A 22729-nucleotide genomic window follows, 5' to 3' on the forward strand; every position below is an offset into this window, starting at 1 on the left:
GGCGGGCAGGGTCAGAACCTTCAGGGAACCGCAGAGCCTCGTGAGAAACAGAGTGACGTTCGCTTTCTCAGCATCGGTAGGAGGGTACCTCCGTGTTACGCTGCGTTCATGGTGGAAGAGGGTCAGAGGTGCAAAGATCGTGTGGTCCTCGGAGGAAGCAGATTCAGTCTGGGAGAGGAGTAGGTGGATGACCGATAGTTCGCGCAGTTGAGGTAAGGCGAGGATCGACATCAAAGCTGGCAACGACACGCCGTGTATGCATACAGTGCCCTGTGCAAGAATTAGGGAAATCTTGGTAAGGCGTGGCATGTGTCGCAGGAGGCTGAACAGCTTGGGACTCTCCAGAACCCCGCACAGGTACGGGTCTCTGGCAAACATAAGTCCCCTGTTAGCCTTTGACAACGTGAACATTCTGTCAGGGCAAATGTCCACCACCGTGAGATGTCTAGTCCGATCCGACGTCAGCCCTTGACGGGAGAACTGGAAAGGATTGACTCGCCTGACGTACGGCCACAGGAATTTCTGAAGAAACACCCTCTTGCTTTGGACCGGTCGGTCAATGTAGCGGGTTACGCGCGAGAAGATGAGCGGTACGCAGAGGGACCGGAGGTAACGGCAAGTTGCTGAAAGCGAAACCAGGTCTTTCACGGACTCGATATTTACGATGATGCGTGTTAGGACATCGAAGATCAAATCATCCAGTCTGTTCAACGTGAGTTTCCTCGCAGTAATTTATATGCTCAGAACCGACCTGTATGGAGTAGACTCGGACATCGCGGTCGTCGTTGAAGATGCGGTGGGATGCGGTGTGCTTGGGAGGCGCTCGATTCTGATATCATTCGACCTGCCAGTTGGGCGGCCCAACTGCAGTCTGCGCCTTCAGAATCACTCCATAGCACTCTTGACGCCACCTCTTCCAGTCTCTTCCGCACTTACTTGCAACTGCGGTAACAACTTGTACTTCAGATCAGCCCTGCTCCTGCTATCGTCTTTGCTTCAAACATACCATTATTGGATCGTGACCTGTATCGACGCCTTACTCGCAAATGCTCCTTGGCTGCCTTCAACGACAGTGAACCGGAAAATGTTGAACTCGAGGAGTCCATCTGGTGAAGTACGTCACGCTCCCCCCACCTCTTGCAGCATCCCTTATCGATAGTGCGACCGTGCACAGGACTTATACGCACGGTTCAAGATCTTCCCATCCTCTGTTGAGAGGTCGTCTGCCTTCGTCTTCTCAGGAGAACTACCGCAACAGCGCGAATCTCAATGGACCGTCAGAAAACCATTCCTATCGCTTCTAGGATCGTTGTACGCCCTCTCTCCCACCCACTGTTTCCGGCACCAACAACGGCACGCACGAGCCGGACGATCTCTCCCTGCAGGCTGTCTTCCTAGCTACTGCGTCTATCATTCATTAACCATCCTTTGCCGGCTCGGAAACGCCGACTTCCTCCACTCGAATAGGCAGTCGTATCGACACTCTGAACTATGTTATCGTGAGCCTCGGTAATATCAGCACTTCCCCTGGGGCAGAACTCATCGACCCGGATCAAATATCCTGGTATGTTCTCCATGCGTCTCCACGCGCTCATTGATGCATCCGAGCGGTCTGGCTGGAGAAGTATACCGCTCGACGCTCGTGGGCCGCGCAGACTGCGTCGCGTGTCCACGTCCGCGTTCACCATCCCGATAGTATCTCTATCCCACCCCATAATGTGAAGGTCGACGTGCGGATGCCAATGGCGATGGAACACCGATATGACGAGCTGTATGTGGCGTTAGCGAGAGTGTCTCCCAGCTCGACCCTCTCTCAGAACATGGTCGGCGCTCCACCGCCGTCCTTTCCGTATCTGTCTCTCTAGCGATGTCAAGGTCTACGCACGATCAATGGGTTACTCGTCGCTCGTGATAGGACCGAAACTTATCCTCCGCTGGTGTACCGCGACAGTTTGCTGAATCCCGACACCCCCAAGCTGTTGGAACAAGAGCTACTTCCCAGGCGGCCGCGAGTGTTCGGACCGTGAGCCATCTCAGTCCAAGGATCTGCGTCCGGTACTCAGTTTGGCTGCATAGGAATCCTACGTGACTCCTAGAGCGTCCAGCTTCATTATGATCTCTTGGTCGATCCTCTCCAGGCCTCCGCCCAGCTGTCCCTGTGGCTTCCCGGCGACTCCGCAGCCATCCAAAAGATGTTACTGACTTACGATTGCGATCCGGTCCAGAAAAACAACACTGCACACCCTGCTTATGAAGACTTCCCCCTCGCGCACCGTACAGACCACGAGGCTACGAGCCCGAGGCAGCTGTTACCCTCACAAGCTATCCAGACTTCGTCGTCTTTCCGACGCATTGGTTCGAGTGGGACGTGGCAGAGAGACGGAAGAGTGCTGGCCGCTTCGCAGGCCGCGCAGGGTTCCGCGGGGACGTTTCAACAGCTGATCGGCGAGCTGACATGGGCCAAGCGGGTGATCGAGATAACGATCGTACTGGGAGGTAGTGCCAGACCTGGCAGCAAAACATTTCCTGGGACCGATGTAGGGTATTATAATAACAACGCATAGTAGCACCAAGACGACCGAATATATGCACGCACTATGAGGCCTCTTCACCAATTTGTTTCTCGAATGGCCTCAACAGCAGCCTCTCCACCCAGCCACCCTTCGGGAACGGCTTCTCCCACTGGTTGTGCAGGTGAATCGAAAACACTTTTTTCAGCGCATTGTCAAGCCCGCCCCCTGCTTCTCGCCCATAACCCATCGTCCACCGGCCGTCGAACGGGTCAGAAACAAAAGGATCTGGCAGTCGGTTGTCGAGTCGACATGAACGTGCGTCGGAGAAGCAGAAGGGCAGGACTTTGAAGGGAGTGATGCCTCCTGCGATGAGACGACGACGGAGCTTGAGGTACAAAGTTGCACCCCAATCAGTCGTGCCCTTGCGTGGCGGGGGTGAATGGGTCATGACGTGGAACGCCTCGCAGAGGTAGGGCGAGTGTTTCCTGAAGTGCATGAGCGCGCCGTTCATCGGAACATACTTCTTGTCTGCAATCGACAGTGTCAAACGGTTATATCACTGAAACGCGGCGTAGAAAGGTGGCGCGAGTCTTGACGAGGGGCAGGAAAGGGCAGGAAACAAGGAAACAAACACTCACCATAACAATCCCACTGCGTCACGAACTCATGCTCCAGCAAGGGCGCGAGGTCCCTCGTGAGCAACGAGTCCATATCGATCCACACGCCCCCATACGCCCAAATGACCAGCAGCCGCACCAAATCCCCATCAATCCACGCCTTCGCATCCGTCATCCTCAGCAGCTCGCTCCCCTGCAGCTCCGTCCCGCGCGCAAGCTCCTCGTAGTCGACCACCTTGAGGGAAAACGCCTCGGGATACCGCCCCAGCCACTTCTGCAGGATCGCATTCTGCGAGAGGTCGCCGTTCGACCAGAGCACGAGGCGCGAGCGGTCCGTGTCCTGCGTCGCGAAGAACGACTTGAGCATCCACTCCTGCCGCTCGCCAAACCCCGCGAGATCCGTCCGCCAGTACGTGTGGTACTGCACGCGCTGGTCCGCGGGGATGGTGCGTGCGGGCGCAGGGTGGTCGAGCGGGAGGATCGTGCCCGCAAAGTCGTAGCAGTCCATGCCGAACTGCAGCGAGGTCCCCGCGTGCACCTCTGTGTGCTTCGGCCCGTAGAGCGCGTCCGTCACGTTATAGGATGGGGAGACGGCGCGTGGGGAGAAGCAGCCTGCGAGCGGGGCGAGGGCGAGGACCTCTTGCTTGACCCATGAGCGGTTGTAGAACGCGATCTCGATGTGCGGCTCCCAGTACAGCAGCCCGACGATGATGACGAAGAGCGCGACGGGTACGGCCACCTTTAGGAGCGCGAGGATGCCGCGAGGGCGGAGGAGTTGGCGTGTCGTGAAGTCGGAGCGTCGGGGCAGGGACAGCAACGTCGGGCTTGACGGTCTGTCCCGGCGATAACGCAGGGTGGGACTGCTTGAGCCCGACACATGTAGTGGGATCTCTTCCTCGTAGTTCGACATGGCCTCCGGGTGTAATGCCAGTTATGGGCGAAAGACCGAAGTAGTTACTGGGCGGGTATTTTGGGCCGCAGTCGCAACCGCAGCAGTACGCCCAGAAGTTAGGATGGCAACGCAAGTATACAAGACAGTGTAGACGATGAGCGAGAAGTCAAAGCATGAGGCCGACGTCGTGGTCGGAGAGTAGCCATGTCGGCGACGGCAAGTCAGGGAACAACTTCACGGCTAGCGCACGGACGCCAAGGCCAAGCTCTCAGTACGGCGAGGCGAACTGGGGAATCCGGACGCAAATGCAACTCAAATCTGAACACGACGGGCTGGCAAGACCACACAGGATGCATTGTTCTCGACACCGACTACCTACGAAATACATGCAACGGAAGGAAAGATAGACGCAAGGGGGGTCCCGACGATAAGACAGACGCGAAAAGAGTAAAACGGTAACCGTATAATAGTCAGACGGCAGCACGGCGGCGGCGGCAGCGGCAGTGGTAACAAGTGCGGAAAATAGAGAGACACGACAGACAGCAGCAGCAGCGCAAACAATCCTCGACACGATCGCATTGGCATGGATGTATGTGCGCATATGGAGAGAGAGAGAGGGGGGGGTGTGTGAAGTATGTGGGTGCAGGTGCTTGCTGACAGACTCGAGAGTGGGGGGTTGGAGATGTAAATGGATGTGAGCGAGTAAGCAGCAGAGCGTTCAAGGTGATGATGATGTTGGTGTTGCAAGCGTTGTTGACGGCGTACAGTATGCGATGCGAGCGGTCGAGGTGAAGGCAATATGATACAAGGATCCCCACTTGTCGTTGCGATGATTCCAAAAACAGCCGGGCGAGTCGAAAGGCAAAGATCGTGTGATCGAACCGGCGGTGCATCCATCCCCGCACTCTCCCTCCCCTCCCCACCTCTCTCCGTCCTCCCATCTTCTCACAACTCCCTCCTCCTCCTCCCAGACAACGCGACATCTCAACGAGACAATCACCCCAGAACAAAAGCGTTCATCGCTGGACGGGCACTCCGCGGTAACCGTTCTGGAACGCCGCCTGCTGTGGGATCGCCGCCCCGTTGATGCGCTGTTGCGGTCCGCTCTGGTATACGACCTGCGCGGGTCCCTGGCGTGCCTGCGCCGAAGCCGCAGCTTGTGCGGGTCCTGGTCTCGGTCCGTTGGCAGGTGCAGCGGCGGGTGCGGGTTGAGGTTGAGGCTGAGGCTGGGGCGCTGCCTTTGCCTTCTGCTGCTGCTGTTGCTGCTGTTGCGGTTGCTGCTCGTCCTCAGCAGCGCCAGTGGGCGCGACGTAGAGGCCCTTGTCGATCTGCTGGGGGATCGGCTGGATCTCCGTCCCGAGCTCCTTCTCGATCTTGTACAAGTTGAAGCGGTCTTCGTACGTGACGAGGTTAATGGCCAGACCGAGGTGGCCGAACCGTCCCGAGCGGCCAATGCGGTGGAGGTACGTCTCCGAGTTCTTCGGGAAGTCAAAGTTGATGACGACGTTGACGGCCTGGATGTCGATACCGCGCGTGAGGAGGTCCGAGCACACCAGGTTGCGGCAGACGCCGTTGCGGAAGTCGTGGAAGACGCGGTTACGATGCGACTGCAGCATCTTCGCGTGCGAGTAGAAACACGAGTAGCCGAGCTCGGTGACCTTCTTGGCGAGCAGCTCGACGCGGTTGGTAGAGTTACAGAATATGATAGATTGATTGATTTGCAGCTGCAGCGGGGAGGGAGGGACGCAATCGATATCACACGACCATGTAGGGACGAGGCGCAAAAACAACGCACCTTCGAGAATAGTGTATTGAGACAGTGCACCTTCTGCCGTTCCTCGACATAGGCGTAGTATTGTGTGACACCGCGGAGAGTGAGCTCGTCCATAAGGTTAATCTCGTAAGGGGACTTCATGTGCTTGTCCTGCAGTGTGTGTCGGCCCCGCGTCCTCGGAAAAATACACAATGCGGAAAGAAAGACACCAACGCACCTTGAAGTCCTTGACAATCATAGGGAAAGTCGCGCTGAACAGCATGACCTGGCGGTCCTTCGGGAGGTACGACAGCAGCTGCTCCATGACGGGCGCAAACTCGGGCGAGAGGAGCTTGTCGGCCTCGTCCATGACGAACACCGGGCACTCGCTCAGGTCCGCAACGTTCTTGCCCGCAAGATCGAGTATACGCCCAGGCGTCCCAACGAGCACGTGCACCGTCTCCGACAAACGCATGATGTCGTCCTTGAGCGTCGTGCCGCCAGTGGTCACCATGACCTGGACGCCCATATGCTTCCCGAGCGTCTTGCACACCTGCGCGGTCTGCAGCGCGAGCTCGCGGGTCGGGACGAGGAGCAGCGCCTGGATCTTGTTCTTTGTCACGTCGACCTGCTGCAGCGACGGGATCACGAACGCCGCGGTCTTGCCCGTGCCGTTCTTGGCCCGCGCGAGCACGTCGCGCTTCGTGAGCGCGATGGGGATGGCCTCTTCTTGGATCGGCGACGGCCGCTCAAAGCCGGCCTCGAAGATGCCCATGAGCAGCTCCCGCCGGATGAACATGTCTTCAAATTCGACGCCCTTCGTCGCAGTCACGTCTTCCGTCTGCGGGCGGTAGTCTTTTGGTGGCGGCCGCAGACCTGCTTTCCAGGATTCGGCTTGCCTGCAGTCGGGTCACGTTAGCTGCGGCAATGCGCGAGAGAGACGCGATGGCACACGCACGAGGTAGATGAGGAGGGTCGTGCTTGTTGCGACATTGTGGGAGGGGGTGTGGAGGGTTGATGGTTAATTAGCGAGTCAGGATCCGGGGGGAAGTGGTGGTTGATCAGGGTGTTGGCGTGTGTGGATTGGTACTTTGTCTAGCACAAGGCTGGGTGATTATGAATGCCAGTTGTGCGGGAGTGTGCGGGGAGAGCGTTGGGATCGTCGGTGCAGACAGTTAGGCGGGCAGTGGCGGCGGCGACGGCGAGCAGAGAAGGAGGTGTATGTGGTGAGTGGTCAAAGGGCAACAAGTCGCTTTTTCGCGACGCAAGCGTTGCTCGTCCCTGTTTCCCACGAGCATATTTAAGCGATACCGATAGGTGGCTTATGCGTGATAATGCCCTCAAAACTGGCACCCTGCAGCGATTCGCGAACAACTTCATTCTAGCATGCCTTTGAGACCTGGACATAGGAGGAGAGCGAGAACATAGTGGACGGAACACAAAGAGGCGCAGGATGCCCAAACGGAACGCCAGGAGCGTCTTTGACACGATCTCGGCCCATCTTCCGAGCGTTGTGTTTCAACTTGTTCCCCGACATTCAGCACGTTCCGCTGTCCTGAATGCGGGGATACTCTCCCTCAAGACAACCTGAACGCAAGCAAATGAATGTTGTTACTTATCCCGAGCTACACGATGCAAGACCTTCTGACCTACTACATCCCGGAGCCAAGTTCCATTAACCACCAATTGAGCGGTCGCGACTCGCAGGGAAACCTCGGGAGTCGGTATATCCCGACTAATATTCCCGAACGACCCCGTGCGTGCTGAGCACGACCAAGGCAATCGCTAGGTTGCGCATTCCAGCAACGACCTTGAACGAGACCGCAAGAGTCAAGACCAGAGGCCCCGGGGAGAGCTATGTACCGCAACGGCGACTTGACACGCCAATATCATTTATCGAGTGCGCGTGCGTGCAAGTACCAGTAATAGTATTGTAGTATACGTTCGAACTTCGTGTATGTGTGGGATTTAGGAGCGCGTATCAAGATGCAACGAGACAGCAGTGCGGGAGATCGAGAATTGTTGTGAGAGACTGGAGAGAGCCTAAAGGCGGCGAAACGCAACGTTGGTTGAATGCAGTCGGGTAGCGGTACCGGTACTACACAGCCATAGCTATCCGGAGCAACGAGTCCAGCGACGACAACGACGACGTACACAAGCAAGAAACAAATTCAAGTGTTAGAAAAAGTCTGGGCGGGGGGAAGATGCTTAACCATGCGCAGACAAATACAAGGACGAAACCAAGTGGTACCATACCCGTAAATATCGAGATTGCCAGCCGGACAGATTGAGAGTGAAAGGAGTGAAAGTAGGGAACGTAGGGAAAGAAGGAAGGAAGCGAGCGAGCGATTGTGGTATTCTAGCGTGTCCGTGTGGTTGATGAGGAGAGATTTAACGACGAGAGAGAGTGAGAGGGAGATGCTGTATTACGTGGGTGTGGGTGGATGTGTGTGGATATGTATGTGTGCGTGTGGTAGTCCGTGGAGGGAACGAGGCAGCGGCTATAGCTATATGCACATAGTTACTTTAAAGTCTCGCCCCCCCGGGGCGACGGAGTCCGTGTGTGAATATGCATATGCATATGCGTACGTGTGCGTGTGCGTGTCTGCGACGATGGCGTTCATGCGATGCGTTCACTGCATTTGCGTGTGTGTGTGCGTCACTGTAAAGTATGCGTAGGCGGGGGGAGCTTGCACGAGCAACAGTCGACATTCGACCCAAGAAACCAAAAAGAGATCAATCATACAATCAAGCACATAGACAGATGTGAACGGGGGACGAGGATAGGGGTGACGAAACGGGAAACGACCAACCGCCCGCTCGCCACTCGCAGAGAGAGAAAGAAGGCCCAAGCTTCGCGAATTCTCCAAACCTTCGTGTCCGCATCTCCGGGCCTCACGGGTTCCTGGGCACTCGCGCAGCGCGCTCGCGGCGACAGAACGCACATCGCACACCAGCGCAAGGTCAGCTGTGGGGGACAGCTGACCCCCGCTTGCCCAAGACCACCAAGCGTTACGCCTTCAGAGCCGCAGGCTGCGCATGGTGCCCATGCCCAAGCCGTCTCCAGAACTTCCACTTTCCGCCCTGCCGCTCCCTCTTCCCGCTCGGGCTCTTCGCGCTGCCACTGTTACTCCCAGGGACACTACGATCCACGAGGGCGACAGACATCTTCGACGCGCCCGGGTCCTCGTCGCCTTCTGCCGATTCTTCAGAATGCGGCGGGGTGGGCAGGCCGCCTGAGATCAGGGACGGGCTCGTTGATGCAGCGGAAGCAGACGGGCCATACGCACCCTTCCCGTGCCTGGCCATGGCCGTAGGTACCTGCAACAGCGCCGGATGGGACACCGGCCGCGCGTTCGGTGACCAGCTTGTACCCGGTGCGGATGTCGAAAGTAGCGGCGCCGACGTACTTCGCGTCCTCTCGGTCTTGTGGTGGAGCGCTGACTGAGAATAGGCGGCGTCCAGGGGTGCGGGCAAAGATGTTGACGGATCGTCTGTCGACGGCATGATGACGAGGTCCGCAGCAGTGGCGATCCACGCGCGTCTCGATGATTTTGCGAGCTTCGGAAGGGCGCCAACGCTAGCACTCGTGGTCATGATCGGGGGAGCAGCCGCTGTCGTGGATGCTGTCGGCGTGTCCGCATCGAGAGCACCACTGAGAACGACGTCAGCGACGGTCCAGTCGCCGTAGTCCGCCACGCCGGGCTCGGTGCCAACACTGTCGCAGAACGTGAAGGCTTGCATGATGTAGGGGCGCGCACGTTCCATCGGGCCTGAGCTGCCGCCCGAGCCGGGAGGTGGGAGAGTCGAGCCCGCGGAGTGGAAGGCGAATGACAGGAGGAAGGATTCCATGCTCTCCACGAGTTTCCGCCTCGCAGCGGGATGAGCGCTAGAATGCGGAGGAGGAAGCAGGTGAATGAGGATAGCCTTGCCTGGAGGAGCGGGCATTAACTGGGCGAGTGAGAGGGACTCTCCGCTCTGACAGGGTGGAGTGGGAGGCATATAGACCGAGCTGGAGCTACGGCTGAAAGCACCGAAGATGGACTGTGGGCGTAGGCGATTACTCGAGGACGAGGTTGACCTCAAGGTCGGGGGCGTGGGGTGCACCGTGGAGGTGAGGAAGGGGCGGGAAATGGTGGTGACGAGGATGGAGTTCTTGAGGAGAGCCTTGTCGGAGAGCTTTTCGGGCATGAAATTGATGAGAACATCGAACGGCCGCTGGGAGGGGTCTGGAGGGGGCAGGGTGCCTGAACCTCGTCGAGAGAAGAAGGAACCCATCATCGAGGAAGGCCTAGACGAGGGCCGTGAGGAGGTACCCTCGGACGACTCGAGGTGTGTTGAGGAGCTGCCGGGTGAGGAAGGGGTGCTCTGGGAGCCGAAGCGGGACATGGAGGGAGGAACGAGATCGGCGTGGAGGTCAGCGTCCTCGAACAACTCGAGGACGCCCCCGCCGCCGTGTTTGCGCCAGGAGCGGGCGACGCGCTCTGCCCACTCGAGGACATTGACAAATCGGACTGCGCCGGCGTCTTCAAGCGCCAAGGGAGCGGAAAGGCGGAGGACGCGTACTGTTGGGATGACAATTCCAGGGATATCCGGAGGGTTGTGGGTGGCAAGAATGACGAGCGACTTGGCGAGATGGCGGGACTGGAGGAGGGGCGCGAGGTCCTTGAGGGATGGGGCTACCTGCGGGTCAGGACGAGCGTAGAGAGAAAGAGAGGATACGAACCTCCGAGAACAAAGGTGACATTGCGACGCTGGAGCGCGGTGGCGGAGAGGAGAGCGTCGATCTTGAGAAACCAAGGCTCACCGAGCGCGGCTGCAGACGCTCCAGCGAAGGGGTCGAGGGGGAATTTGGGCTTGAAGCCATGGCGGGGGCGGTGGGGAGAGCGGGAGGTGCTTGAGGAGGGCACGGACGCCATGGCAGAGGAGAAAGAGGGCGGGCTGGATGGGCCACGCCGGTGTTCGCGGGTGGACGAGGAGGAGGCGGTGGACGGAGAGGAGGAGGAAGAGAGCAGGAAGTGTGCCGAAGACGGGCGGCGAGTCTCTGGCGTCATGTCCAGGTCTGATTCCGGCTGGGCGGCCATCTCGTCCGTCGGCTGCGGCGGCTGATCTGTGCGGTCAGCCTTGCGCCTCTGCTGCATGTCCGGCGATATAAGTACTCGCAGCGGTGGCCGAGGACGCGTGCAGAGGCTGTCACCGTGGCTTGCGACAATGGCGTAATAGACCCCTCGCCGAACCAAACTCTGATCATGCCCAGATCCCCTCCCTTCGATCCCAATCTCCCACCGGAGCGCCCCCGGCCACCCGCCGCTTGCCGTCCGGGTCGAGCTCGGCATGTTCATCGACGTCACGTCCCGTGCAACCACTTCTTCCATGTTTCATTAATGTCTGAGGGCCCTGCTTGGCCCCCACCATGGCCAGCCGTGCATGCGATACGAAGCAGCATGCATACCAGCACTCCCGGAATTTCCCACCCCCAGAAGCAGCGGCGTGCCATGAATTGATCCTAGCTCCTTCGCACGCCGAGACAATGATGTCGAACACCTCTGCGCGCACATATCTCTACCTATCGCGCCGCGGAGCTCCACGAGAAACCGTGCGATATGGCTAGTGCTATTGCCTCCGCCTACCGAACAATGACCACAACCACACCGTAACCCCTTCCTGTGGTCCTGCTGCGCCATCCGGGCATCGCGGCATTACGCGGTTATCGGCATACAATCCCATCCCGCCACAGGTATGTATGTATCCTGCCCTCCCACCACGACCTGCTCCTGCAGCTGACGAACTGCCTCCACGCACGAACCACTCGCCTCCTAGCAGTCGACCAATTCCTAACAGACTCTGATCGTTACCCTCGGGCATAGCGATACGCCAGTCCCACTGCATACACATTTCACACAACAGTGCCCTGATATATATTCAATCGCCAGTCTCTGTCGGCTGCCCACGGCGATACGGAGAACACACCATATAGACTAGGACACACCGAGATATCGGTTCCGTCCCTGGCCATTTCATCTATCTCAACGAGTCACGACCCGCGGGATGCTATCAAGCTGCTTCCTCCACAGAGACCGCCTATTGGGGATCGGCACCGGGATTCGTGCGCATTCGTCAGATGCGCCCACCCAGAATTTCCGTCGCTTGGGGCCCTCGAGCTTGCAAGTCGCACAAGCACCTAAGTACATGCCGGGACCTTCAACGTCTCTCACTCTGCGTACTACTGGACAGGGACGTTCAGTCGTGGCCTATTCCGCACTCGCCTGCATATCCCTCTCGATTCGCGATTCGACGACTCGGATAGCACGGCATGTCTGCCTGCAACCAATTTGTCGACTGCCCCGCCCCGCCCCGCCTCCGCCCCCGCCACGACTCTGTGCTATCTCGCATGCTCGCATACCCCCAGGCTGGCTGAGCAGTGAGGTGTTCGGCTATCGTTGAACCGCCGCCCGACGCGCACTCGGAATTGGACACTTCTCGTATCCCAGCATCTCGAGATGACCGTATTGACGACTCAGTACTCAGGACTCAGGACTCAGTGCCCAGATCCCTGGACTGCCCGGCCCTACCCAGGACCCAGGGCGCACACTAAACTTATCTTGACTTCTTGAACTGCAGCAGGACTCGGACTCGGACTCGGAGGCTTGTTCTCGGACGACCAACCGGCAACCAGACTGCATGGATTACTTGGTACTTGGCTCCATGGATCATTGCATATAGGTGGCCTCGCAAGCACGGGCGACCTCCAAGGTCCAATCATCAAAGCGACGTGCCTCAGGCTCTCTCTCGCATATCTATCCCATCAACACTTTGGAACGAAAATGAACGGGCGCAGTCGCGCTTTGTCTCCAGCCGGACGGGATGACCTACATACCAGTGCAATCGTAAATCTCAATCTGAACACATCCGGTGAGCCGTCCTCTCGCCCGAACGCAGTTAACGACACTCCCCGACACACAGATATGCAGATATCGGCTGCAGATGAATGCAGTACAAGCCTTGAAGCATTTTCGTGTTCGTCCGGACCTTCTCGTACACGGCGATCCGAACTTGCTTCTCCACGTCCGCGACCTCAGCCCTCCGAAGGCGGCTTTAAGTCCTTTTGAAGTCCTTGGAGACCGGGATCGCCGCATGGCAAGTGCGTACGTATACCACCAGGCCAGTGCTGCCGGCGAGTCGGTTGCGTCCCGAGTGGCCATGGCGCCAGCTTATTCGCGGATTGCGAGATTATTGAGATTGCCTTGGGTGACTCGAAGCTGTCGCCGCGTACTGTACGTGTACGTGTGTCACTGTCACCGGCGTGCCTAACGCATACATGCAATCCCCGCACAGCGCTGAGCGCCGAGTGCTGAGTGCTTGCCTCCGACGTGCGATGCGTGCAGCAGGAGAGGGAATATTTGAAAACAATGCGAGCCGACCAGTCAAGAGCGCATACACGAGTCCCGGTATGTGGACTCAGCGCTCAGCTCTATGAGTACATCTCCATGATCATGATCATGGTAGTTCTCAATGCCTCACATTCCGACTCTCACTATATGGTCTTGGGCGACCTTTAAGCTTCGAGCCCTCGCAATGCGTTGGGCTTGTCGTCCATCCGCCGTTCTCCGTGCAGCAGTGCTTGACGGAGTCTCCTCGAACCCGTTGAACGTTGAACGCTGAACCGGCGATCATATACACACGGCGTCCCCGGCCGGACTCGGAGATGCATTCGACCCAAGATTCAAGAAGAGCCTCCGAGCTAGCTCCGGGGGAAGGCAAGACAAGAATAGGAATAGCCTCATCTCACCGGATCCCCGCGAAGAGGTAGAGGTCTGCAGACTACTTATAAGTTAGCCTACACGCAGCGAGAATCAATCAATCAATTGTCCACTGCAATTGCAATTGCAAGCGTAAGCTCAAAGTTTGGCTCGCAGCCTGAGCACGTCTTCGAATTCTCTCTCGTAGATGTCGCCGATGGCCCCTGGGCCCGCACGTCGCCAGATAGCTTCACGCTTGAGCTTGAGCTTGAGCGTGAAGTTTGAACGCATCGTATACACGATATAATAAAAGGTGAATCCATTTGCGGCTCTCGAGCTTCAAGCTTCAAGAGCACACATATTAATCGCCTTCGCACTTCGTTGGCACTCAAGTCCATTCCCACTGCACGCCTCTAGATCCAGTAGTAGTACTGCTAGAACTCTCCCTAGTACCACGTGCTGACCGACCCCGGCTCGCCATGCAGCTCCCGCCGCGTCCGGCGCGGACACGTACATGTCCCATGCCATGTCCGGTAGAGAAACAATTGAATGTGCCGTAACACTTGAAGCTTGAAGCTCGAAGGCCAGCGCAGCGCAGAACCCATGGCCAAGAATAGCAGCATTGTGACTCTACTATTCGTGGACGGTCCACGAATACACACGCATACAGTCTACAAGCCGTAGAGTAGGAATAGCAATCAATTGCAATAGGAACACCCAGCCCAGCCTGAGTGCCCCAGATTCCAAAGACGGGTGCCGCAACAATAGCAACACCGGTACACTGTACATACCACAAGTAACATTATTAGCAGTGCGACCTTCGCTTCCGCGTCCGCGCTCTGGAGCCGCCGAGTCCCGCGGCCCGCCTGCGGGCTCTGCGGACCCTCCGAAGCGAGGAAGTACAAGTACTGCAGCTGGGTGGATTGAAGGTCGAGGCTGTGTCTGTGTCACGCCGCTATTCTGGTCCACTGGCAGGGGCTGCACACGATACATAGGCACATGAGCTGCACGGTCCTAGCTAGGACCGTGCGGATTGCCTTTCGTCAGGACCTTCAAGCTGCGCACCCGCGTGTCGATGGACCAACATACACATCCGGCCGGCACGATACTCGGCGATGGGATGTTCCCAACCGGCCCTGCAGTGCACCCATGGGACGCCTGGGTTCCGGAACCAATGCACATGTTGCACATCGTGCTTGGCGACTCCAGACCAGGGCCAAACCATGTCGGCGACGCAGGAAGAGGCTGCGATGCCGACAGCACCCATGAGCTTGGCCCGCAGATCCAAGTCGCGAATCGTCCGTCGTCCGTCGGCAGCCGCTCCTCGCTCCACGCTCCCTGCCATGCAACGGCCGCAGCGGGCTGAAGCCCAAGGCATCTGAGTCTGACCACGGGAAAGCACACAACTCGCCAAGCGTACCTCGTCGGAGTCTCGTACTCGCAGCGCTCCGGAAAGGATGACATGAATCATGATGAAAGCATATTGTGCAGAACCGATACCCTCTTCAGCGTGTATCGTCTATGCGCCAAGGCAGTAGCGATGCCCCTTGGGCAGCGCATTCAGTCGCCATCACGGCCGGACTGAGCAGCCCCATGGCGACTTTCGGTGGCCAAGCCTGCCGCGGAGTTACGTCCTGTAGGGACAACTGGTTCAGATGCACTTGGCCTCGAAGCCTCCAGCCTCTGCCGCATCGGATATCAAACACCACGGCTTCGGTGTCCATGCCATCCAAGACGCTACTTAGTGCCACCTCGACAATCGTCCGAGTGTCCTTATCCTCGGGCCAGAAGACGCGGCTGCGGGCTCGCGGGCACGACATGGAAGCGTCCGGACAGAGGACGGCAACCTACTTATTTGCCCACCTTTCCACTGCCCACGAAACTTGGAAGCACAGACGGATGCCGGCGAGACGCCCGATGTGTCACTGTCTTCTGTGCAACCTAGCAGGGAACGCCGTAACATGTCTCCGACCCCAGGCGCCAGCATGCTTGGTGCCCATGGACGTGCCCGACACATGTCAAGGTCAATTTAAAAGAGGAAGCGTCGCGCCTTCCTTCGTAGTGCCAAGCGTCGGGCACCGACCAGAAGCACGTCGTATCGCGCTCGTGGTCCACACGGGCTGTCCAGGAAGCACGGCACGCCCTCTGGTGACATGGAGGGCAGTCGCATGCATGACGACGTGTGGGATAGGGAAATATGTGTGACGAGTGCTTGCCCAGTATTTGGGAAGCCTCGGAGCTTGCTTGGCTCGCGGGAGCCCCAACTTCTCCCCTTCCTCGCAGTTTTGCACTCCTGAGCGGCGCTGCGGACGAGGCACCACTAAACCTCTCAATGGCAAGAGCACTTACCAATTAACCACATGGCGGATGCGCGGCGCAAGCTTTAGGCTTGGCAGCGATCCGGACGAGGAACCGTGCATGAAAGCAGAGTGGAAGGGGAAGTATTAGGCCAATTGCGCTGCCACGCGCCAGTACAATACGGATTAGAACGGAAGCTTCGAATACGCAACCGGCCGCGCAGGGCTGACGGGGCTTGGCGTCTTGCGCCGGTACGTCTGTGGACAAATGTTCGCGTCAGTAGGCACGTTCGAAATCACGTATGTATGTCTCGTCGTTCTGCAAGCCAGACGCGATCGCTTCCCGGCAGAATAGAGGACAATCGACTGAGCTTTTCGGCATACACGATGCACGAACAAAGGCGCAATGAAATGGGGGTTCGCTCAAGGCGTAAAGGAAGAGGGCGGGGAAATGATGGTGACGACAGACGGTAGCCGGTCGTCACAGCTGGGGGAAGCTGAAAGCGAGCACTCACCGTGCGGAATCGCTCGATGCGGGACTGCATGTCCTTCAGGAGCACCTTGCGCTCCCAGGTGCGATTCTCGAGCGTACGCTCCCACTTGTGGCCCTTGAACATCCGCTTCTTGCCCGCGTAGAGGCGGTTGCCCACGTCTGCGCCCTTGACCTCCTTCTCCTTGAACTCGCCCTCCCACTCCACTTCACCCGACCACCAACGTTTTGAGGACTCCGCCACAGGTTCCACTGCCTCCGTCGTGGGTGCTGAGGTGGACATGGGTGCGGATGCGGATGCCGCTGCGAGCTCTTTCAACGAGAGCTTCGGACCAGGAGGCAGGAGGTGCAGCATGCCACTAGCACGCGCCTGCTGCACTAGGTCAGCTTGCCTCCGGAGAGAGTACTTTGGTGGTGCCCATCGTCCAGACTCGGGGTTCTTGTGAGGGAGGAACGGGTTCAGGATTTTTGGCCGTGCATTCAAGAGCGTCGGGTCGGCCTTGATCTTCGGTGCAAGTTCGCGGATGCGGAACTGCTTGACTGCTTGCAGCGCGGCCGACATGGTGGGTAGTGCAGGACGAGCCAGGCAGGGCGCGACAGGCTCGAGCGCGAGGAGGAGATGGTGGACAGCAGTCTGGCACACGGTGAGCGTCCCGAGAGAGCTTCGCTGACATAATCTATATTTCCCGATATGGGAATCGAGCCAGCAGTCAGCCTCACTGACGAGTGTGCCAGCTCAACGTGCGCACTCTTTCCTTCGTTCTCTGCCTTCGCCCGCCTGGGACTGGTCTCCTCCTACGTTACGTTCCTGTTTAGTGCGTCCTCTTTCTTTGCTTTCTGCTGCCCGCGGGCGACCCCAAGATCGGTGATTGACTAGCGGTTCCGAACACAGGTTACTCGCCATGGAGCAACAGTCCAAGGCACCGCAGGACATCCGGAATGTCGTCAACTTCCTGCGTAGCAGCGCGGCGGGCATGAAGGTCCGCGTCGGTGTCCTCAACGGCAAGCGTATAGACTACTTCAAAGGTGCGTCCCCACAACGTCATCCACGTCCGCTCCCTCGAGTCTAAGCGCGCTCGGACACGTACAGGCAAAGGCGCGGTCAAGGCCCTCACGTCCCCCGCGTACGCAAAGCTCAAGAACGTCCCTAAAGTCACCACCGAGCAAGAAGCCCAGGCCCTCCTCCTCTCCGTCATCCCTTACGCGTTCTTCCTCCGCGTCGAGCGCGGCGCGCCCTCCGGCTCGTCATCCTCCTCCCCAAAGACGCTCCAGATCACCCAGATGCAGACGTTCGTCCCCACCGACTATTATGCATGGTTCTACGAGGGGTCACAGTGGACGACGTACCTCGGAGGTGTCGCGATGGTCGCCGTCCTCCTCGCCGGTGTCATGTTCCCCCTTTGGCCGCCCATCATGCGTCTCGGCGTGTGGTACCTCTCGATTGGTGTCCTGGGCTTAATCGGTCTCTTCTTTGCACTGGCCATCGTGCGGCTCATATTCTACATCATCACTGTCATCGTTGCAAGCCCGGGTATTTGGATATTCCCTAAGCTGTTCGCAGACGTAGGATTCGTGCGTATTTCGTTCTCCCTCACCATATTAACGTCTCTCTGACCCTCGCTTCGCCGCCAGGTCGAATCGTTTATTCCGCTGTGGGAGTGGGACCTGCCGAAGAAGAAGACGAAGAAGAAGCGGGGAGAGAAGACGGAGAAGAAGGGCAAGGGCGCAGCAAACGGGGAGACACCGTCGGCGAGCCCTTCGCCACGCATCGAGGAGGTGGCAGACTCGGGCGACTCACGCCCCTCCAGCAGACAAGCACGTGTGGAGGAGGTGCCCGACGAGGACTCATGATCGCTTTCTCTGGCCTGTTGTGTACATGTGGTTGTTGTCGGAGATCCGGGTCGGGGACATTATCCGCTGTATCTATGTTCGCTACTCTCTCTCCCTTCATCATAGGCATATCTTTATTTCACCTTACGTGCAATTGCAAGATAGGAAACGACTATGGCGAGGTTGCGCAGAGTGATCGTGAAGTGCAACTCTATACTCGCCGGGGAAATCAACCAACATCAGCTGGGTCTCAAGACGCCCATATGGGACATAAACTTAACCACCGCAAGCTCAGTAATTGACTCAGTATTCGCCCCAGTCTCATCCTTTGTCGGTATCCGCCAATGACGGCCTGCACCTACGCGTGAAGACTGGCACACCAGTACCCCGGAGGACGCGTGCCTATTGACAGTGCGCACCCTCTAGTTCCTCTGTAGGAACTACCTATCACTGTTGGGCGTACCCATCTCGACAATCGACCAGAAATTACAACTTAGAGTGGCTTGCGAGAGTGTTGCGAACACTCGGAAGGGTCGACATATGTCTAGACGACAGTAAGAGACGTATGGCATTTCTCCTGACACCTACGTCCACTATGAGAGGTCAGGCATCCGGCGTACAACTTTGCCCTCGTTCTTGGCATGCTCGGCCAGTTGCTTCAGCACGTTCGAGCCCTCCCAACGCGGTGGCGGCGCCTTCTTCCCAGTAGCCCAGTAGTAGATGTCCCAGTCTGGCTCGTCCATCAACTAGTTATCCAACTCGTCAGCTATAACGTCCCCTTCCTCAGAAACATGCGTCCAATCCGCTGCACCCAAGTGGTTGAGGAGTGCGCGCGGTATATGAACAAGGGATGCGAGTCAGACGGACGGACGTACCTTGTCAAACTCGTACAGCTCATCCTTGCTCATGCTGCCCAGCCGGTCCTTCGCGAACGTGCTGAGCAGCAAGTCGCTCTCCAGCGTGCCCCGCTTGCGGCTCTGGTACACCAGCCGCGCCCGCATCTTCTCCACACTCTCGCCCGGACGCGCCAGCGGCGTCGGAGCAGGTGCGTCCGGCGCCGACGTCGTCTTCTCCAAGTGTTCGGGCGTGTTCGGAAGGAGCCACGGGTCGGCGGCGCGAGATGTGGTTGTCGAAAACGAGCGCGGTATGCGCGCAGTGCTGGTCAACACTGCGCGCTGTCGGAAGGCGAGTCTGAGCATGTCGTAGAACCTCGGAGCAAGTGGAAGGGACAATTCGTGGGGCGCTCTACGCTAATAGGCTGTCACTGCAACGGGAGCATCCTTTCCTCCTGACGGAAATATTAGCATCATTCAGTTTCACGAGGTCAGATAATTCACGTTTTTAGGGTAAGTAATCTTCTACGAAAGTCTCATTTAGGTAAGTTGGAGGTGCTTGTAGACCTTTCATGGGAAGTGTAAGGGTATTGCAGGCAACGTTTTAGGTTCAATAAATTCCTTACTTTCCGTCATTGGATCTCTTATTCTTTGATATCCAGCGAAAGAATACTTTCTTTGCAGTGCATGTAGTGAACGTTCGCATATAGGGATTCAAATGTTCACACGCCACATCGCATCCGACTTACCATTCAGACCAACGCGGCGAGCCGCGATGGTACATATCATACGACGAATGCTCCCATTCCAGCTGGCGCGGTGGTAACTTCGAGTTCACAACCACAAAGTCGGACACAGAAGAGATCTAAAGAACCTGCATGTCTACCGAACAGCGTGGAAAGTACAACTACCACCTCAGAGTCAACGTTTCTGCTCCTCTTGGCATCTTACATTCGTCTGTGCTGCTAGTAGACTGCACGTTAGGATGCCGATCTCACAGAGCCTAGGGGTGTGACGGTTCCAGGATTGCGTGCAAACACCCTACGGACGAGCTAGAGATTCCTCTGTTGAGTCAATTTATATCCGGCAGACTCCCAGGCCGAATGGTCTTTCCGCACCTTCCACCAAGTTGAAGTTTCACCGACCTTGGTCAATTTGAACCTGCGTGCATATGACGAACATTGTGAGCACAGCAGAATAGACGCGAAACGGGCACCATTCGACACGGCGAAGTTGAGAGACTAGTAGAGTGTATTACGTGTAGCCTATTCTCACACATCGACATTCGGAGAGCAAGACGATAGTACTCGGAGGAGGAGCAGCGGAAGCTTGGGATGGGATGGTACACGACTGACATGAGGATGGCGAGCGAAAGAGAGAGGGGAAGGAGGTGAGAGATGATGAAAGAGACTGATATCTTAAGGGGCGACTATGTTTCGAACCGTACGTAAGAGAAAGGTTGAGAGAGACCGTTAGACAAGGAGCGGAGAGGAGGGGGAAAGAGTACAGCGGCAATGCTTGCAGGGGACAGACCGTCAGCGAATGTAGACGGCAAGGCCCTGGGGCATCGATGTCTGGGAGGAAGGAAGACGGAGGAAAGGTATAGATAAAGACAAACGTTGAAGTACGGTGGTGCTTGAAACCGAAAGTAGAAGGGTAGGCAGCGCGATGGGCGGACAGAACAGCGAAAGCGAATAAACACCGTGATGAGGATAGACAGGCGCAGTCGTGATTCGGAAGGCGAACGAGGTGCGTGCGACCGGGATGTCGATGAGATCCGGGCGATCAGCAGGAAGCGGGACAAGCAAAGAGCGCAGAGTGGTCGGGAGAAGGAGGATGTGAAAAAAACCTTCTGATAATACAACACGGTCGTATGAAAGAATGATGCTGCAGCGTCCGGTATTGTTTGCGTATGGTTGTGGTGCGTCGTCGTCGTCGCAGTGGTGGATGATGTTTTTGCAGCGTCCAACCCCTCCGTCGTCCCGTCGCTCTAGCCTCCCCATGCCCACGTCCGGATCCACCACCCCACGACTTCATCGTCTCCTCGGCGCCGCCGTGCCTTCCGCACGGAACCCACCTACCCCAGCACTCGGCGTCATGACGTCCTCCAGCGAGTCCTGCGCGGCGGTTGGGGCGAACAGATCTGATAATAAGGTCCATGTATAACCACAACATCCATGCGCCACATCCACACGAGCGGGAGACACCAAAGGGAGGGAGGAAAGGGACGTCTGTGACATGACGACACGTGATAAGAGTATAAGTACTGACGGTGCAGTCCTCAGCCCATTTTGTTCGCGTCCTTCTTCTTCTGTTTGCGTGGAGGCGTTACTGGACGACCCATATTTACACCGCCATAGGGATACTTTGCCTTCTTCTCTGCGGGCTTGAGGATCTACAATGAGCAGCGCCATGTCGTCAGTCATTGCGTCCGAGTATTCCAAAAATAGTCATACCTGGAAGGAGCAAAGTAGGGTCTCGTCGACGCTCATCATCGCGCCAGCGTTGTCGAACTCGCCACAATAGTTCGGAGCGGAGAAAAGGGTGACCAAGTGTCGCTTGGCAAAGAACTCATACCCGTCCTCCACGACCTGAAGGGATCATATGCGGGGTATGCACGATCAGCCGTGTCGATCTATGCCACGAGTCGCGGCTAGATAGACGTAAGAATACGCACCTGATGTGCTCGGCAGATCAGATCCATGTCGTGCTTCTGCAAGAACCTCGACACCACGTCCGGTCCAAAAGTGAACGACACTCCTCGGTCGTTCTCCGACCAACCCGTGATGTCTTTGTCAGGGTCTGACCAGAGCAGGTCGCACAGCAGGCCTAGTGACCCCCGACATGAGACCGGTGAAGACGCTGCATGAATAGACGAAGGACGCACCGGTGTCAGGAACATCTGTCGGCCGCATTACTCTCCGTATTTGCTCCATCGACTGGAGATCGGGTGAGAGACCGCCATGCATGGTGAATATCTTCTCATCGATGATGGCGGCAATGGGTAAGCAGTTGAAGCAGTCCGTGAACGTCTTCCATAGCTTGATGTTGTAGCGGCGCTTGCCTGTGCGTCGTAACGCGGCGCAGGCAGGGAAGGGGCACAGAGCGGTGCATACTCGTGAGCGGTGCAGACATGTGAGTCACAGGCCAGATACGCACATTCGTCGTAAAAGCCATAGATACGGTTGATACTCGCGCACTCGTGGTTCCCGCGCAGGACGAAGAAGTTCTCGGGGTACTTGATCTTGTACGCCAGGAGGAGGCAGATCGTCTCCAGTGATTGCTTGCCACGGTCCACGTAATCACCAAGGAAGAGGTAGTTGGCTTCTGGCGGGAAGCCGCCGTACTCGAACAAGCGGAGGAGGTCGTAATACTGGCCGTGGATGTCGCCTGCATAGATGCGCGCAACGAGGCATGAGGAAACACGGAAGAGGGCAGGACAGGAGGGAGAAACGCACCGCATATCTTGATGGGAGCCTCGAGCTCGAGCAAGATGGGCTGGTTGATGAAGATCTCCCGCGCCTTGGTGCAAAGGTACTTGATCTCGTACTCCTGCAGCTGAACGGGCTTTCCAGGACGGTTGCCTCGGACTGCGGCGGTCAGCGTCGGACGAGGCGGGCCAGTTCCAGCGCATCAGCCGCCGGGGCATGCAAGCGCAAACTCACCTTCGAGGAGGCGGTCAATGACCGAGTCGAGGTCTATCTCTGTCGTCGTGTCCGCCATATCTAGTAGCGCGGCGTGTCAAAGCTGGAGGGTCGTGAAGAG

General features: G+C 57.5%; 10 protein-coding genes across 10 annotated transcripts; 3 read left to right on the forward strand and 7 right to left on the reverse strand.

Moving 5' to 3' along the window:
* Window positions 1-2361: 2361 nt before the first annotated feature.
* L226DRAFT_515708 (glycosyltransferase family 32 protein) lies at window positions 2362-4210 on the reverse strand. Its single transcript, XM_067678453.1, has 2 exons — window positions 3152-4210; window positions 2362-3041 (listed from the first exon to the last, which is right to left on the reverse strand). The coding sequence occupies exons 1-2, from the start codon at window positions 4038-4040 to the stop codon at window positions 2596-2598; spliced, it is 1335 nt and encodes a 444-aa protein (XP_067529976.1). The 5' UTR covers window positions 4041-4210; the 3' UTR covers window positions 2362-2595.
* An 828-nt stretch (window positions 4211-5038) lies between these two features.
* On the reverse strand, window positions 5039-6768 carry L226DRAFT_526585 (eukaryotic translation initiation factor 4A-like protein; the record flags this gene model as incomplete). Its single annotated transcript, XM_067679062.1, has 4 exons — window positions 5039-5746; window positions 5818-5946; window positions 6014-6674; window positions 6734-6768. The coding sequence occupies 4 exons, from the start codon at window positions 6766-6768 to the stop codon at window positions 5039-5041; spliced, it is 1533 nt and encodes a 510-aa protein (XP_067529977.1).
* A 2019-nt stretch (window positions 6769-8787) lies between these two features.
* Window positions 8788-10916, reverse strand: L226DRAFT_575575 (uncharacterized protein; the record flags this gene model as incomplete). Its single annotated transcript, XM_067685218.1, has 2 exons — window positions 8788-10454; window positions 10502-10916. The coding sequence occupies 2 exons, from the start codon at window positions 10914-10916 to the stop codon at window positions 8788-8790; spliced, it is 2082 nt and encodes a 693-aa protein (XP_067529978.1).
* Window positions 10917-14454: 3538 nt separating this feature from the next.
* L226DRAFT_539772 (uncharacterized protein) lies at window positions 14455-15332 on the forward strand. Its single transcript, XM_067681732.1, has one exon. It carries the CDS (start codon window positions 14738-14740, stop codon window positions 14894-14896), a length of 159 nt encoding a protein of 52 aa, XP_067529979.1. The 5' UTR covers window positions 14455-14737; the 3' UTR covers window positions 14897-15332.
* Window positions 14772-15858, forward strand: L226DRAFT_273580 (uncharacterized protein). Its single transcript, XM_067673496.1, has one exon. It carries the CDS (start codon window positions 15036-15038, stop codon window positions 15717-15719), a length of 684 nt encoding a protein of 227 aa, XP_067529980.1. The 5' UTR covers window positions 14772-15035; the 3' UTR covers window positions 15720-15858.
* Window positions 15859-15936: 78 nt separating this feature from the next.
* On the reverse strand, window positions 15937-16905 carry L226DRAFT_539773 (uncharacterized protein). The gene is made up of 2 exons (XM_067681733.1): window positions 16327-16905; window positions 15937-16069 (listed from the first exon to the last, which is right to left on the reverse strand). Exons 1-2 carry the CDS (start codon window positions 16861-16863, stop codon window positions 15998-16000), a joined length of 609 nt encoding a protein of 202 aa, XP_067529981.1. The 5' UTR covers window positions 16864-16905; the 3' UTR covers window positions 15937-15997.
* A 298-nt stretch (window positions 16906-17203) lies between these two features.
* L226DRAFT_616817 (translocation protein) lies at window positions 17204-18202 on the forward strand (the record flags this gene model as incomplete). The annotated part of the gene is made up of 3 exons (XM_067686952.1): window positions 17204-17327; window positions 17392-17873; window positions 17934-18202. The coding sequence occupies 3 exons, from the start codon at window positions 17204-17206 to the stop codon at window positions 18150-18152; spliced, it is 825 nt and encodes a 274-aa protein (XP_067529982.1). The 3' UTR covers window positions 18153-18202.
* Window positions 18203-18618: 416 nt separating this feature from the next.
* On the reverse strand, window positions 18619-19390 carry L226DRAFT_539774 (DUF339-domain-containing protein). Its single transcript, XM_067681734.1, has 2 exons — window positions 19007-19390; window positions 18619-18877 (listed from the first exon to the last, which is right to left on the reverse strand). Exons 1-2 carry the CDS (start codon window positions 19328-19330, stop codon window positions 18725-18727), a joined length of 477 nt encoding a protein of 158 aa, XP_067529983.1. The 5' UTR covers window positions 19331-19390; the 3' UTR covers window positions 18619-18724.
* Window positions 19391-20410: 1020 nt separating this feature from the next.
* Window positions 20411-21292, reverse strand: L226DRAFT_273615 (uncharacterized protein). The gene has a single exon (XM_067673497.1). The coding sequence runs from the start codon at window positions 20965-20967 to the stop codon at window positions 20500-20502; it is 468 nt and encodes a 155-aa protein (XP_067529984.1). The 5' UTR covers window positions 20968-21292; the 3' UTR covers window positions 20411-20499.
* L226DRAFT_548138 (protein phosphatase type 1) lies at window positions 21246-22687 on the reverse strand (the record flags this gene model as incomplete). Its single annotated transcript, XM_067682567.1, has 7 exons — window positions 21246-21359; window positions 21421-21555; window positions 21642-21793; window positions 21852-22028; window positions 22124-22354; window positions 22423-22554; window positions 22630-22687. The coding sequence occupies 7 exons, from the start codon at window positions 22685-22687 to the stop codon at window positions 21246-21248; spliced, it is 999 nt and encodes a 332-aa protein (XP_067529985.1).
* Window positions 22688-22729: the final 42 nt, after the last annotated feature.

This window comes from Lentinus tigrinus, assembly GCF_003813185.1.
Source record: "Lentinus tigrinus ALCF2SS1-7 unplaced genomic scaffold L226scaffold_47, whole genome shotgun sequence".
Classification (NCBI taxonomy): domain Eukaryota; kingdom Fungi; phylum Basidiomycota; class Agaricomycetes; order Polyporales; family Polyporaceae; genus Lentinus; species Lentinus tigrinus.

Coding starts and splice junctions, on each gene's coding strand:
- L226DRAFT_515708 (XM_067678453.1), bottom strand. CDS start 4,040: ATGTCGAACTACGAGGAAGAGATCCCACTACATGTGTCGGGCTCAAGC. Junction 3,042..3,151: donor GACGCAGTGGGATTGTTATG/GTGAGTGTTTGT, acceptor TGTCGATTGCAG/ACAAGAAGTATGTTCCGATG.
- L226DRAFT_539773 (XM_067681733.1), bottom strand. CDS start 16,863: ATGTCGGCCGCGCTGCAAGCAGTCAAGCAGTTCCGCATCCGCGAACTT. Junction 16,070..16,326: donor GCATCGAGCGATTCCGCACG/GTGAGTGCTCGC, acceptor ATTTGTCCACAG/ACGTACCGGCGCAAGACGCC.
- L226DRAFT_273580 (XM_067673496.1), top strand. CDS start 15,036: ATGCGCCAAGGCAGTAGCGATGCCCCTTGGGCAGCGCATTCAGTCGCC.
- L226DRAFT_539774 (XM_067681734.1), bottom strand. CDS start 19,330: ATGCTCAGACTCGCCTTCCGACAGCGCGCAGTGTTGACCAGCACTGCG. Junction 18,878..19,006: donor AGCTGTACGAGTTTGACAAG/GTACGTCCGTCC, acceptor TTGGATAACTAG/TTGATGGACGAGCCAGACTG.
- L226DRAFT_273615 (XM_067673497.1), bottom strand. CDS start 20,967: ATGGGGAGGCTAGAGCGACGGGACGACGGAGGGGTTGGACGCTGCAAA.
- L226DRAFT_539772 (XM_067681732.1), top strand. CDS start 14,738: ATGTCGGCGACGCAGGAAGAGGCTGCGATGCCGACAGCACCCATGAGC.